The following is an 11,982-nucleotide window of genomic DNA, read 5'->3' on the forward strand; positions in this document are numbered from 1 at the left end:
AAATCCACAACCCCTGCTGTCACACGGGCTCATCTTTTTGCTTCTGCTCCAGCATTGGGCCCCTCCTCCCCTGCCAACACCTCAAGAAGAGGTCTTGCAGACAACCAAATCTCCTGATGCTTTCCTGATTCCTGGTGGGGCTGAAGCAAGTGCCCTGCTTCTCGTATTCCATAGCACAGATTCCTATCCCATGGTGCTGGCCAGATGCACCCTCTAGGCTGGCACATATTAGGTGGCCAAAGCCTAGTTTTCCTTTATTTGGGTCACATGCCACCCTATCAAGTCACCAGTCAAGACTGCTGGCCTCCTCCGATGCCCTCAGGACAGCACGGTATGAGGGCCAATGACCTGGGCAGTGCCCAGGCCTGGCCCTTCTGTTTAGAGGGGAAAACAAGGTGAGAAGAGAATAGACAGCAGCTGCTAAAGCAGGAAGCTACACCAGACCAAAGGGTGCCTCTTCCCTGTCATGGCCAACGCCACGAGCCACAGCAGTCTAGAGGGTGTGAGGAAGAGAAAAAGGTTCTTGATTACAGCTGCGGGGAGACGTGGGGATCGAGGTTTCCCTCACCCCTCCACACTCCCTCCCCAAGCTCCTGGTCTTTCTCTCCTTGAGGTTAAAGCAGAAGAGCTGTGTCTCCGGGCAGCCGCCGTGGGAGCTGCTGCCTGCAGCAGCAAGGAGCAGTGCGGCTTCCCCCGCTCCGCCTCAGCCTCGGGAGGCCGCTCCAGCCGGCAGCCTCCCGAGCTCCGCAGGGACGTCTCTGGGCAAAACCTGCAAGGTGAAGCAGCGCTCCAGGACACACTGTTCACCGCGAGGCTGGAAGAACCCACCTTCCAAAGCAAAGACATAGCACAGGTGCCAAGCAAAGACCCAAGTTAGCCGGCAAGGCTCAGGAGATCCCGTGAAGAGGCACGTCTTGGTGAGAGCCAGTCACCTTGACCTTGCTACTCCAGAGTTACACCAGGGCTGCCTCAGTGCCCCTGGGGACCCCAAGCTGTCCCGGTGCCTTCCCAAGGCCAACTCCTAACAGAGGCATCCATAAAAACCCCTAGCAAGTGGGTCAGGGTTTGGCTGAGCCAGGGGATCCTAAGCAGTAGCAGTGAGTCTGTTTCAGAGTCATGAGAACATCTAACCACTGACTCAGCAATCCTGAAGGGCAGGCCGGGGAAAGGGCCCGGTGGAGGGGACTGGGTTGCCGGCCAGTGGTGTTGCCTGGGGAGGGGCCCGCACACTGACTAATCCCCTTCGTTTGGTTCCTCTTCAGCTGCAGGAATCAGAGGGCAGGCTCTAAGAGGATCAGTGTGCTGGGCTGGCATCTTTCCCTTTTAATCTCTCTTGATATTCTGATCCTTTAATCCCAATGAGACATGTGAAGGCGGTTTTGTTAATCCAAAGAGGTGAGCAAGACTGGCCTCCACAAGCCATCAGCGAGGGACACTTTTCATGTCAGAGGGTTCCCTGTGGCACCGGGGCTCCACACCCTGCAAAAACGGAAAGCACCCAGACTGATGGGATAGAGGTGGGGGCTCGGGGTCAGAACATTAAATCAGATAAAGAGCCTTGGAGAGACCAGGACTGCAGCCTCCTCTGGCCCAGAACAGTGCTCCCTGCCCTGGAGAGCTGCTCCTTTGCTCCCAAGAACTAAGGAAAACAGAGGCCCCACCACGCTGGCAATCTGGAAGTGGGAGCCCAGGAAGATGCGGTGGGTGGGCCTGAAACATGTCATGAAAAACAGCGCAGCTGTTGGTCCCACCCCCATGGCCCTGCCAAGCCAGGTACCAAAGGGGCCTGGTGCCGTGCATCTCTGGAAAGGAGAAGTAAAACAGCCCTATCCACAGGAGGGGGAAAAGGCGGGCTGGACTGAGTAAGAAACTGCTGGCAGACACTGCGCGTTAAAGGGCCAGGGCTCTCTGGCTCTGCTGCGGAACATCTAGAAACCCTGCCCAGTTAGGCCAAAGGCTCTGGCCAGCCACAGCCAATTTCACCCCAAACATTGACTCAAGCCGTCAGGATGGTCATGAAGACAGGGTCTTCTCTCTTCTCTTCCCCTTCCCAACTGATAAAGCTCCAAGGGCCTCCAACCGGGAAGTGAATCCAACTGCCACGTGACACTGGGCTGTTTCCAGTCAGGACGGGTTATTGATAAAGACTCTGAGAAGGCTGGTCATTACTTATTTCTTCTAGGGCTTCCCCACCCAAGATTTTCTGATCTTCTGGAACTAAGGTTCAGCCAGCCAAAGAACAGCTCCTGCTTCTCCCGACACAGGCCAAGCACGGCTTCCTCATTGGTGGTTTCTGGCTGGGAACGAGTTGACCATCATCAGGCTTACAGATGAATCCTAACCTGTGCTTACTTCCCAAGCTTCTGCTTTCAGGCTTGGTTCACCCCACCTCACCACTTCCTCAAGCTCCAAAAAAAACAAAACAAACAAACAAGCCATCGCAAACTGAAAACCAGCAACTGCAGACATTCTCAAGGTGTCTTCCCTTTTCCTGCCCTTCGTGGCCCCACCATGAGCAATCGGCCCAGAGCTGCCCCGGACAGTGCCAGACCTCCTGCATCTGCCGCCTTGCTCAGACACTTCCACTTGTCATTAAAGTCGAGAAACTCCCTGGAAGAAAAGATCCGTTTCACCCCTGAATGCCACTTTGAGGTGCTCCTGAATTCCCAGGGGACATTTGCCTCACTGGGATAATGGGACCTTGCTGGACAGCAGAGACGGAGTCACCAGACCCCCAAAAGCAGAGTTTCAGGGCAAGTGACATGCTGGGCCTTCTTGCCTGGTTTCCTGGTTTGGAAAATCATCACTTGCTATTTAAAGAGAACATGGATCCCAGAAGAGATAGGTTACCAGGGACTGCCTCCCACCCCCAAAGCCAACAGCTATCAGCCCAGGCACGTGATTCCCAGGCCCCCAGTACATCTCAGGGATCACAGCATACACCCAGCCATACCCTCGCCCAGCCTCTCAAGTCTCATTTCTCTTATCTTCCTCTCCCGGAACTCCCCTGTCGTGTCCGAGGTCCACCCCTGAGCCCTCCCCCAGGTCTCTACAGCTCTCAGTGGAGATGCAGCCCACCCCAGGAGGCCGATGCCTGCCCACCCTTCCTCTCATCTCAAGTGTGCCACGGGCTCTCTTGGCCCGGTCTCATCTTGCAGAGGACCATGTCATATGTGGAACCAGGTGGAAGTGCTCACGGGAGCTGACACTGCAGCAAAGAGCGGCTGCGGGCAGCACCGTGGCTGAGCAGCTTCACCCTAAGTTCAGCTCAGCTGGAAGCTGGGGGCTCTGGCAGTTCCGAAGGGATCAAAGAACAAGGCTGAGCTGGGAGAGGAGCGCGAAGGAACTTCAGAGGAAGGGCGGGACAAGGGAGGCTCCGGGGCAGTGTTCTGCTGTTCCGGAGGCCGACTCTGAGTCAGCTCGGCCTATGAACCTTCGTGAGGTCAATCCTGCCAGATCGCCATTCACGGGGAAGTCGGGCCCAAGAACCATAAAAGGACAGAGGCCAAGCCAAGCCCATTTGTCATTCTCTGCCCTCCGTAAAAGGAGGGTTCTGGCCTTGGCCTTCCTAGCAGTCACCTAAGTGTGGCGAGGAAGGGCCTCGGAGATTTCAGCCCTGCTGGTCTGCTGCACAACCAGAGAGGGCTAGGCACGCCTCCCTGTCAAGTCACGGAGGTCTCAGAAATGCAAGTCCTTAATCTCCTCAGTAACATGTCCCCAAATGGGCAGAGTTCCAGCAGGTGGGGGGTGGGGGCTGGTTTTGTGTCTATCCACAGTTATCTTGCCTGCCAACAGCTCGAGGCAGGTCACACACAGTTGGTCAGATACATTAAGTGCCTTCCTGCAACTGAATATCACACCAGGAAAATTCACACTGAGTACCGACTATCTCCATGCTAGGACAAACACGAAAACCATGCGGAGATACTAGCATGGGCTGCCTGGAGCCCAGCTGAGCTGAGGGTCACAAGCAAGCGTCTCCAACTCTGGGTAAAAAGAGGAAAAAGGACTTACCTCCTCTACAGACACAGGTAGGATGACTCGACTGCAAGAGAAGGGAAACAGAGGGTCAGCCTGGGGCTCTGAAAGCATCGTCCTGGAACAGCACTGAATGTGTTGCTGCCTGTGATGTTGCACTCACTCTTAGAACCCCAGCAGAGAACAGCCTCCTGAGTGCTTCAGGCAGGACCCTTGGCCCCTTCTGGCACCCCATTCAGAGCCCTGCGATTCAGCGCACACCCATCCCCTCACCAGGTACTTTCTAGGCCCCTGGCTCATGTTTGGATCTGTCTTCTCCTCCCTCTCCCCGACAAATACCTTCCCCAACAAGACTTGCTGATGAGTCTCCCTCTCTCTGTTAACACAGGAGTGTAACACAAGAGGACCCATCCCTGTACACTCTGAAGCCAAGACGGGGATTCAGGCCCAAACAAGCAGGCCCTGGAGACTGACATCTCTGGGGACCCCACCTCCCAACAGCAGCCCTCAACATGAAAAGTCAGGCAGGGGCCAAGTTCCTTGGAGCATTAATCACCCTAAGAGCACGTGCCAACCATCTCAGGGCCAGCTATTACATGCCACTACCACAAAGCCACCAAAAGACGACACCTAACTCGTGTTCTGATCTCCAGAAGCTGTCCAAAGGCACCCAACCCATCACTTTCTTTTCCTTCTTCTCCATTTCCATGGCGACCGATTTTGCTGGGGGAACCGCCAGTCAGTCACCTGATGGAGAAGCCATGACCAGCAAAGCCCCAGACCGGTCAGAACTCCACACACATGGAGAAGTGTGAGGGCCAGGGCCCTGCTCAGGGTGGCTTGCATTTGTAACGCAGAGCAGTGGCCAGCCCCCAGCTCAGAGCCCTGGGGTCTGAGAGTTGAGACAAAAACGCTTGGCTGTATTCCTACCAATCAAGCCAGCTCCCAAGCTCAGATTCTCCATTCCCAGACCCTAGCTGGGAGCCCCTGGAGCCTCCTGCATCTTGCGTGCTCCACTCTCCTTCCTGGGCCAATCGGGACCCTTGCTCCAGGCTGGTAAATAGCCCGCTCACTATTCTCTAGTCCCGCAAAGGTCCTCAGACAGCAAGAGGCACCCGGAGGGGTCTGAGAAAAACATCTCAGTCAAGGCAAGGCATGGAGCAGGAAAGTAGCAGGAAAAATAACATGGGTTCCAAGTCTATACTGCCGGCTAACTCTCCTCCTCTAGGATGACTCAAAGAATGTAAACCCTGCAGGTTTTTGGAAGCTGCCCCTAATGCTCTCCTCCCATCAGGGAGAGCTGACAGCGCAGAGAAATACTTCCAACGTGGAGGCCACAATTTCTGCACCCTCAGAAGAAACTTCCTAGAAAACAATACACCTTTTATCTTCAAGAACAATGGTAAAAAAAAAAAAATCACATCCAAGAATCTGCAGAAATCAAATCAAGAATTCTGCGACAGGAAGTGTTGGGCAACCTTCAGACCCTGGGTGGGCACTGAATCTCCACCCGAAAGAGACTTGCATCAGTCAGTTCCTGACAGGATGCTCTAATGCTGTGACAGGACAGCAGCACACCCAGATGCTGCTCCCTGGCTCCCTGGGAGCAAAACCACTTTAGCAGCAATAGGGTGGAACTGCAAAGGATGGGGCCACTGAGGCTGTGCGGGGCTGGGACTGGAGCCTCACTCACTTCAGTGTGACCTTCACTCGGAGTCTCTCTAGAGCTGCAGCGCTGCAGCCACAGCCAAGCGTCTCCGATGCCCCCCTCTGGGCACCCTCCATCCAGGGATGCGCGTGCACACACACACACACACACACACACACACACACACACACACACACATGCCCGAACACACTCAGGGCACAAGTTGAGCAGGAAGGAAATCCAGATGCCAAGCGGGCTCTGCATCCCTGGCACCTTGGACCTTTCCCTGGCGGGCTTCAAGGGGAGGAGAACAAAGACTGGGAGGGGAGGCTCTCTCTTCAAAACTCGCTCAGATCTCTTCTGAAGGTCCCTTCCCTTCCCTGCCTGACCATTTGCACAAAAACTACAGGTTTCTACAGATGCTAGGATTCGACTGGGAATAGACAAAAGAATCAGGACAGTGCGAAAAGTCTGTCATCTGGACAGTTAAGATTAAAATTCAAAGTGCACCCGACCCTCCTCTTGCTGGCTTCCCAAGCAAGATTCTTCCTCCTCACCACACAAAACTGCGCTCTGGCTGAATCAGCATCAGATTAGATGTCAAGTAACAGAGTGGAGGGACTTCGAAATAAAGCTCTTCAGATGAGGTGTCAAGCTGTGATGACACCTGGGTCTCTTCCCTTTGCTATCCAAAACTCCACACTATGTCCTAAACGTCCTAAACACCTCCAAGGGGCAGGCCAGCTAGAACGGGGCAAAGTCCTTTCACTGACAAAATGGAAACAGCTCTCAGCACACCTGCCTGGCTACCAAGTGAGGTCCACCAGTTGCTCTCTACCCCGACATCTCCCACTTCCGGACACCTCCCACTTCCTGACTTTGTGGGCTTCTGGCTCAATGCTGTCCACTTGTCCTCCCCTCCAGGAAGTATGGTTTCCCTGAAAGTTCTACACGTGTACATCCAATCTCCCCTCTTCCCCCATCCCCCTGTCCCCAGTCTCTCCTCTTGGAAGAAGGGAAAAAGAAAAGTCATAAGATGTTTACTTGGAACCATGAGCTTCTGGAACAGATCACCTCATATTTGAAAGATGTAGCAATCCAGACACCCCGACCTGTCATCCAGTCCCCTGGATTTCACAAGCAAGCCCATCTCCCTGCAACTCCTACCAGAAGGCACTCATGCCCCCCACCCTACCCACCCTCACTACTCAGAAACTCCCTCACTCTTCACTGGTTTTCCTCAGTCAATGGCTTGATGACAAACACCAATTCGTCACAGCAATTTCCCCATCTCTTTGTACCAAGACTAAGAATCCTCCAGAGACAGGCTGGCCCTGCCCGCCCCCCACCCCTCCGCAATTCTAACAACATGTACATTTACTCACAATCATACTTTTTCCAAACTGTCTTCCTCTCTAACACCCTGGCCCTCTCCATCATCATAATCCTCTCACTTTAGCCCCTGCCCAATATTTTCTGAATTCCTCACCCTAGTGTCCCTAAGTCCCAAGCAATCATCCTTTTTCCTTGAATATGAAGACACATGTCACACGGCCAGTCCCCTGCTATCTCCTCATACCCTTCCCCTGTCACTCAGCCTGGCCGGGACTCCCTAGTCCATTTCCTGTGTCTGCTTAACACAGTCCTTGCCCTGATGCCTAAGGCAACACTCCTCACACCCAGGTGGCCCTCCACACTCCACCCATCATCTCAACTCCATTCCAGAAGCTGTCTTACCTGATCTCCCAGTGCCCCTTGGCAGTATTCCGGCCCAAACCCCCCTCCCCAACCCCGGCCCTGTCTGCCCTTGTCTAACTGTTCCTGGGCCACTGGGACAACTCCTCCCTCTCCCGGGGGTCCTCTCTGCCACTCCTGCAGCTCTGGCTGGCCCCTTCCTCCCTCAGCCTCCACTCCAGGACCACCCCACGTCTCATCCAGCGCTCTCGCTTCCTCCTCATGCCCTGTCTCGCTCTCACTGTCCCCTTGACCTCATCCCAGGCCTGCCTGGCCCTCTTTGTCCCCTCAGCCTCTCCTTAGGCCTACTCGGTCCTCGCTGCCCCTTGGGCCCCACCTCAGGTGCTGTATCCCTCCCTCTCTACCCCCGTTCGGCCCACCTCCGGCCCTGTCCGGCCCTGGCTGTCCCCTCAGCTCCTGCTGGGCCGCCCAATAACCCATCCAGCGCTCTCCATGCCGTCGGGCCCCGTCCAGCCGCAGCATCCCCTCCGCCAGGCCATCAACCTCCCTGGTCGTCATCCTCGACTCTCCCTCCCTCCTCGCTTCCGCACGGCCGGCTGGACACTCACTACTCCTTGAGCAGCACCATATCGCTTCGCGACTCGGCGGCTGCCTGCTGCCCGTCCAGCCGCCCGCCCGCTTCCTGACGGCCGCTCTCCCCGTGGCCCGGCCCGGCCCGGCTGCCTGTGCGCCTTCGTCGTGCTCTGCTCTGTCCCCGCCGCTCTTGCTGCGGTCGCCGCGCCGGCTCCTGCCGCCCCGGCCTCGCCGCCTCCCGCGCCGCTGCCGACGCCGCCCGGAGCTCCGGTTCCGCAGCGCCGCGCGGGGGCGGGGCGTCTCTGCGGCAACCAGAGCGTCACGCGCCGCGCTGCGCGCTGACCTCAGCGCGGAGGCGGAGCCTTCTCGGGGCCGCCCCCTCCCGTCCTTAAGTGGGCCGCCGAGGCGGCCTGCGCGTCCCGGGTGGGTCCGCGCGTAAGCAAGACCCGAGCAGTAGGCGGCGCCGACACCCAGGTGTCCCGCAGGGTCCTAGGGTGACTGTTCATCTGCAGGCGGAACAGATGCCACTGTGCGGTTGGGCCTGACCTGTGGTGTGGTTTGAGATCTAGGAAAGGTTGTATTACAAAATGTTAATAATGGCCAAGTTTATGTGCACGTAAGAGCTTGACGCCTCACGACAGCTATATATCAGAAATGTATTATTACTGCCCCCATTGACAGATGAAGGGGCGGCAGAGGTCAAGAGACTAGCTCAAGAGAAACAGAAGAGAAAGAGAGAGACACTTGCTCAAGTCCAAAGCTAGCATGTGATGGAGCCGAGGTTTTTACCCTGCAGTCAGTAGTCTGATATCTTTTATCCAAAAAGTTGTTTGCTGAGGGTCTGCTGTGCATCAAAATCTGTGCTTTTGTTGAGTAAGCAAGTGAAATGAAAGTGTTCGTTTCATTTCAGTAGTGTCCAACTCTGCAGTCCTATGACTGTAGCCCACCAGGCTCCTCTGTCCATGGTATTCTCCAGTCAAGAATACTGGAGAGTGGGTTGCCATTTCATTTTCCAGGGGATCTTCCCCTCCCAGGGATTAAACCCAGATCTCCTGAATTGCAGGGCAAATTCTTTACCATCTGAACCAACAGGGAAGCTTGAGTGAGCAAGGCAGATATCATCTTGCCCTTAGGGAACTCAAGATCACCTGGGGGTGGTAGGTAGGTGGATAGAGGGGCAGCCAGGCAGTCAGGATGAAAAGGACTGTGAGAGGTAAAATACAGGTTTGGTGGGGTCCACTAGAGAGGTGTAGTCAGCAAAGGCATTCTAGAGAAAGAAGAGGAAGAAGTTCTAAGCTGAACTCTGCAGGGGCTGAGATGGGAAGAGGGATGGGGCAGAGGTGATGCAATGGCTGGGGGCCAGAGGGCCAGCATGTACTTCAGGGGAACTGAAAGAAGTGACTGCTGCATAAAGTTTGAGGGCTGAGGAGCTATAGTGTGGTGGGGCAGGCAGAGTATGCAGTTCCTGGGGGTGCTGAGGTGTTTGGAGTCCATCCTCAGGGCATGGGCAGGCATCTATGGGCTTTAACCAGGTCTGTAAGGAGGTCTGGCGTTTGACAGCTGGGAGAAAAGGGCACTCAGGGAACCGGAGATGACACAAGGAGAACCTGCGTGAGGAGGCCTCTGCAAAAGTCCAGGTAGAGTTGGACTAAGACAATGATGGTGAAGGGGGAGGAAAGAAAGACAGAGATGGATTCAGAAGCCACTCAGGAGGTAAAATCAGCAATACTCTGTTGAGTAATTAGCTAGGAGGGTGACAGGGAAAAAGGAGGGATGAAAACTTCTTGGGTTTCTGGCCTGGGAATCTGGGTGGATGGCATTGCCTTCAGGAAAAGAGAACAAAGGCAGATTTGCAGATGGGAAGACAATGGCTGAAATGGAGCAGGACCCTATGGGGCCCTCCTAGGAACAGATCCTTTTCTGTGTCTCCCGTTCACTGTTTGTAAGAGACAGGTGTTACGCAGCCTTGCACACCTTTCCTCGAGTTCCAAAGGGCAGATTCAAATAGTTGCTAATCCAAGAAGGGAGGGAATGCAGAAACAAAGGTGAAGCAGTAAAACAATATCTTTGAGTTCTTCGGTTGGAACTAAGGCCCCCACCCAGGTGGAGGATGGTAACTCCAGGCTGAGCACAAGATTCCTGGAATACCAACCTGTTAGCTCATCACCAATCAATTAGAAGAAAATTATTTAATAATTGCCATGTGCTGGCTCTCTGCAGGAAGCAAGTAACCTGGAGCTTGCAGTTGAGTTGAGAAGACTACATCTACTCATTCACTCCGTAAAATATTGATTGAACTCTTTGCCCTCTCCTGGGCGTTTTTCTAGGCACTCAGGACACAGGAGTGACCAAGAAAAACAAAATCCTTCTGAAACAGGAGGGAAGGGGGCAGGACACAAGCTTTAAAGGAATGCCATAGCGCATAATGAAAACTGGTTAGAACCAACCAGGTCCAAGATGGCAGAAGATTGGACTTCTGGTGGACCTTGAACCTCCTTGTATGCTCATTATAATACATTTCACACTCAGTCATGTTTGACTGTTTGCAACCCCATATAGACTGTAGCTCGCCAGACTCCTCTGTCCATGGGATTCTCCAGGCAAGAATACTGGAATGGGTTGCCATTCCCTTCTCCAGGGTATCTTCCCAACCCAGGAATCAAACCCGGGCCTTCCGCTTTGTGGGCAGATTCTTTACCGTCTGAGCCACCAGGGAAGCCCTTTGTAATTAATGGCACACCCACCGGTACATAGACAGCTCCAAGGCTGACCATCAAAGACCAAAAAGTGGGTAGTTGCCCAATTCCCCCAAACAGTTGGAATAATCCTCCTCCTCATTAGCCTATTAAATTACCCAGCCCATAAAAACTACCAGGTGATACTTCAGGAGCTCTCACCTTCTGAGATGACCCACTCTCTGTTTGTGGAGTGTGTTTCTCTCGAAATACATCACTTCTCTTTCATTCTCAGTTGTGTTTGGTCTCCATTACTGTGTGCAGGCTTTTCTCTGGTTGTGGCCAGTGGGGGCTGTGCTTCCTTGCAGTGTGTGGGCTTCACATTGTGGTGGCTCTTGCTGCGGCGGAGTACAGCCTCCAGGCTCCAGGGCTTCAGTGGTGACAGCACAGGGGCTCAGCAGTTGTGGTGTGTGGGCCGCTGCGCCACGGCATGTGGAATCTTCCTGGGCCAGGAATTAAGCCCGTGATCCCTACAATGGCAGGTGGATTCTTGACCACTGTGCCGCTAGGGAAATCCAAAATATCCACTTCTTACCTATCATTTTGTCTCTCACTGAATTCTTTCTGCATCAAGACATCAAGAACCTGAGCTTCGTTAAGTCCTCAAACAAGGTGTTGTTGTTTAGTTGTGTCCAACTCTGTTGTGACCCCATGGACTGTACTCCACCAGGTTCCTCTGTCCATGGGATTTTCCAGGCAAAAATACTGGGGTGGGTTGCTAATTCCTTCTCCAAGGGACCTTCCCAACCTATGAATTGAACCCATGTCTCCTGCACTGCAGGCAGATTCTTTACCCCTGAGCCACCAGGGAAGCCTGAGACCTATGTGATCTCAATTAAAAGACTGTGGGTTTAAGTCCCGGTCTCAGTTCTTACCGAGTTTGAGTCTCAGCATGTGGGCTCAGGTCCCAAATATGAGTTGTACAGTTTCACTTGCCTTGTTAGATGGGGTAAGACAGAATATAAACAAATGCAGAAACAACTTCCAGTAGAGCTCTCACCTTCTGTTACGAAGATGCTGAACAAGGTGACTGTGGGCAGTGAAGGTGGCATTAGATGTGTGGTCAGGGAAGACTCTTAGAAGAAGCCATGTTTTGGGACTTCCCTGACAGTCCAGTGGTTAGGACTGAGTGCTTTCACTGCTGGGGTTCACGCTCAATCCCTGGTTGGGGAACTAAGATCCCATAAGCCACGCTTTGCCACAAAAGGAAAAAAAAAAATTTAGAAAGAAGAGATCATGTTTAGACAGAAACCTGAATCAGAGTTGAGGTGAGGGAGTCTGGAGGGCCCTGCAGGGCAGTGAGGGAAATATAAAGCAATCAACCATTAAATTACCCTAGAAACACCTTTCATG

General features: G+C 53.9%; 1 protein-coding gene across 1 annotated transcript in view; it reads right to left on the reverse strand.

Annotated features, from left to right (window-relative positions):
• PITPNA (phosphatidylinositol transfer protein alpha) overlaps positions 1 to 8,087 on the reverse strand; it is a 35,325-nt gene extending 27,238 nt beyond the window's left edge. The window contains exons 1-2 of the mRNA XM_068976535.1: positions 7,930 to 8,087; positions 4,015 to 4,045 (exon numbers count right to left, since the gene is read on the reverse strand). Of these exons, the coding sequence (XP_068832636.1) occupies positions 4,015 to 4,045; positions 7,930 to 7,949 (51 nt within the window). The 5' untranslated portion in view covers positions 7,950 to 8,087. The remainder of the gene's footprint in view (positions 1 to 4,014; positions 4,046 to 7,929) is intronic.
• Between the last annotated feature and the right edge of the window lie 3,895 nt (positions 8,088 to 11,982).

This window comes from Capricornis sumatraensis, chromosome 8, assembly GCF_032405125.1.
Source record: "Capricornis sumatraensis isolate serow.1 chromosome 8, serow.2, whole genome shotgun sequence".
In the NCBI taxonomy this organism is placed as follows: Eukaryota; Metazoa; Chordata; class Mammalia; order Artiodactyla; family Bovidae; genus Capricornis; species Capricornis sumatraensis.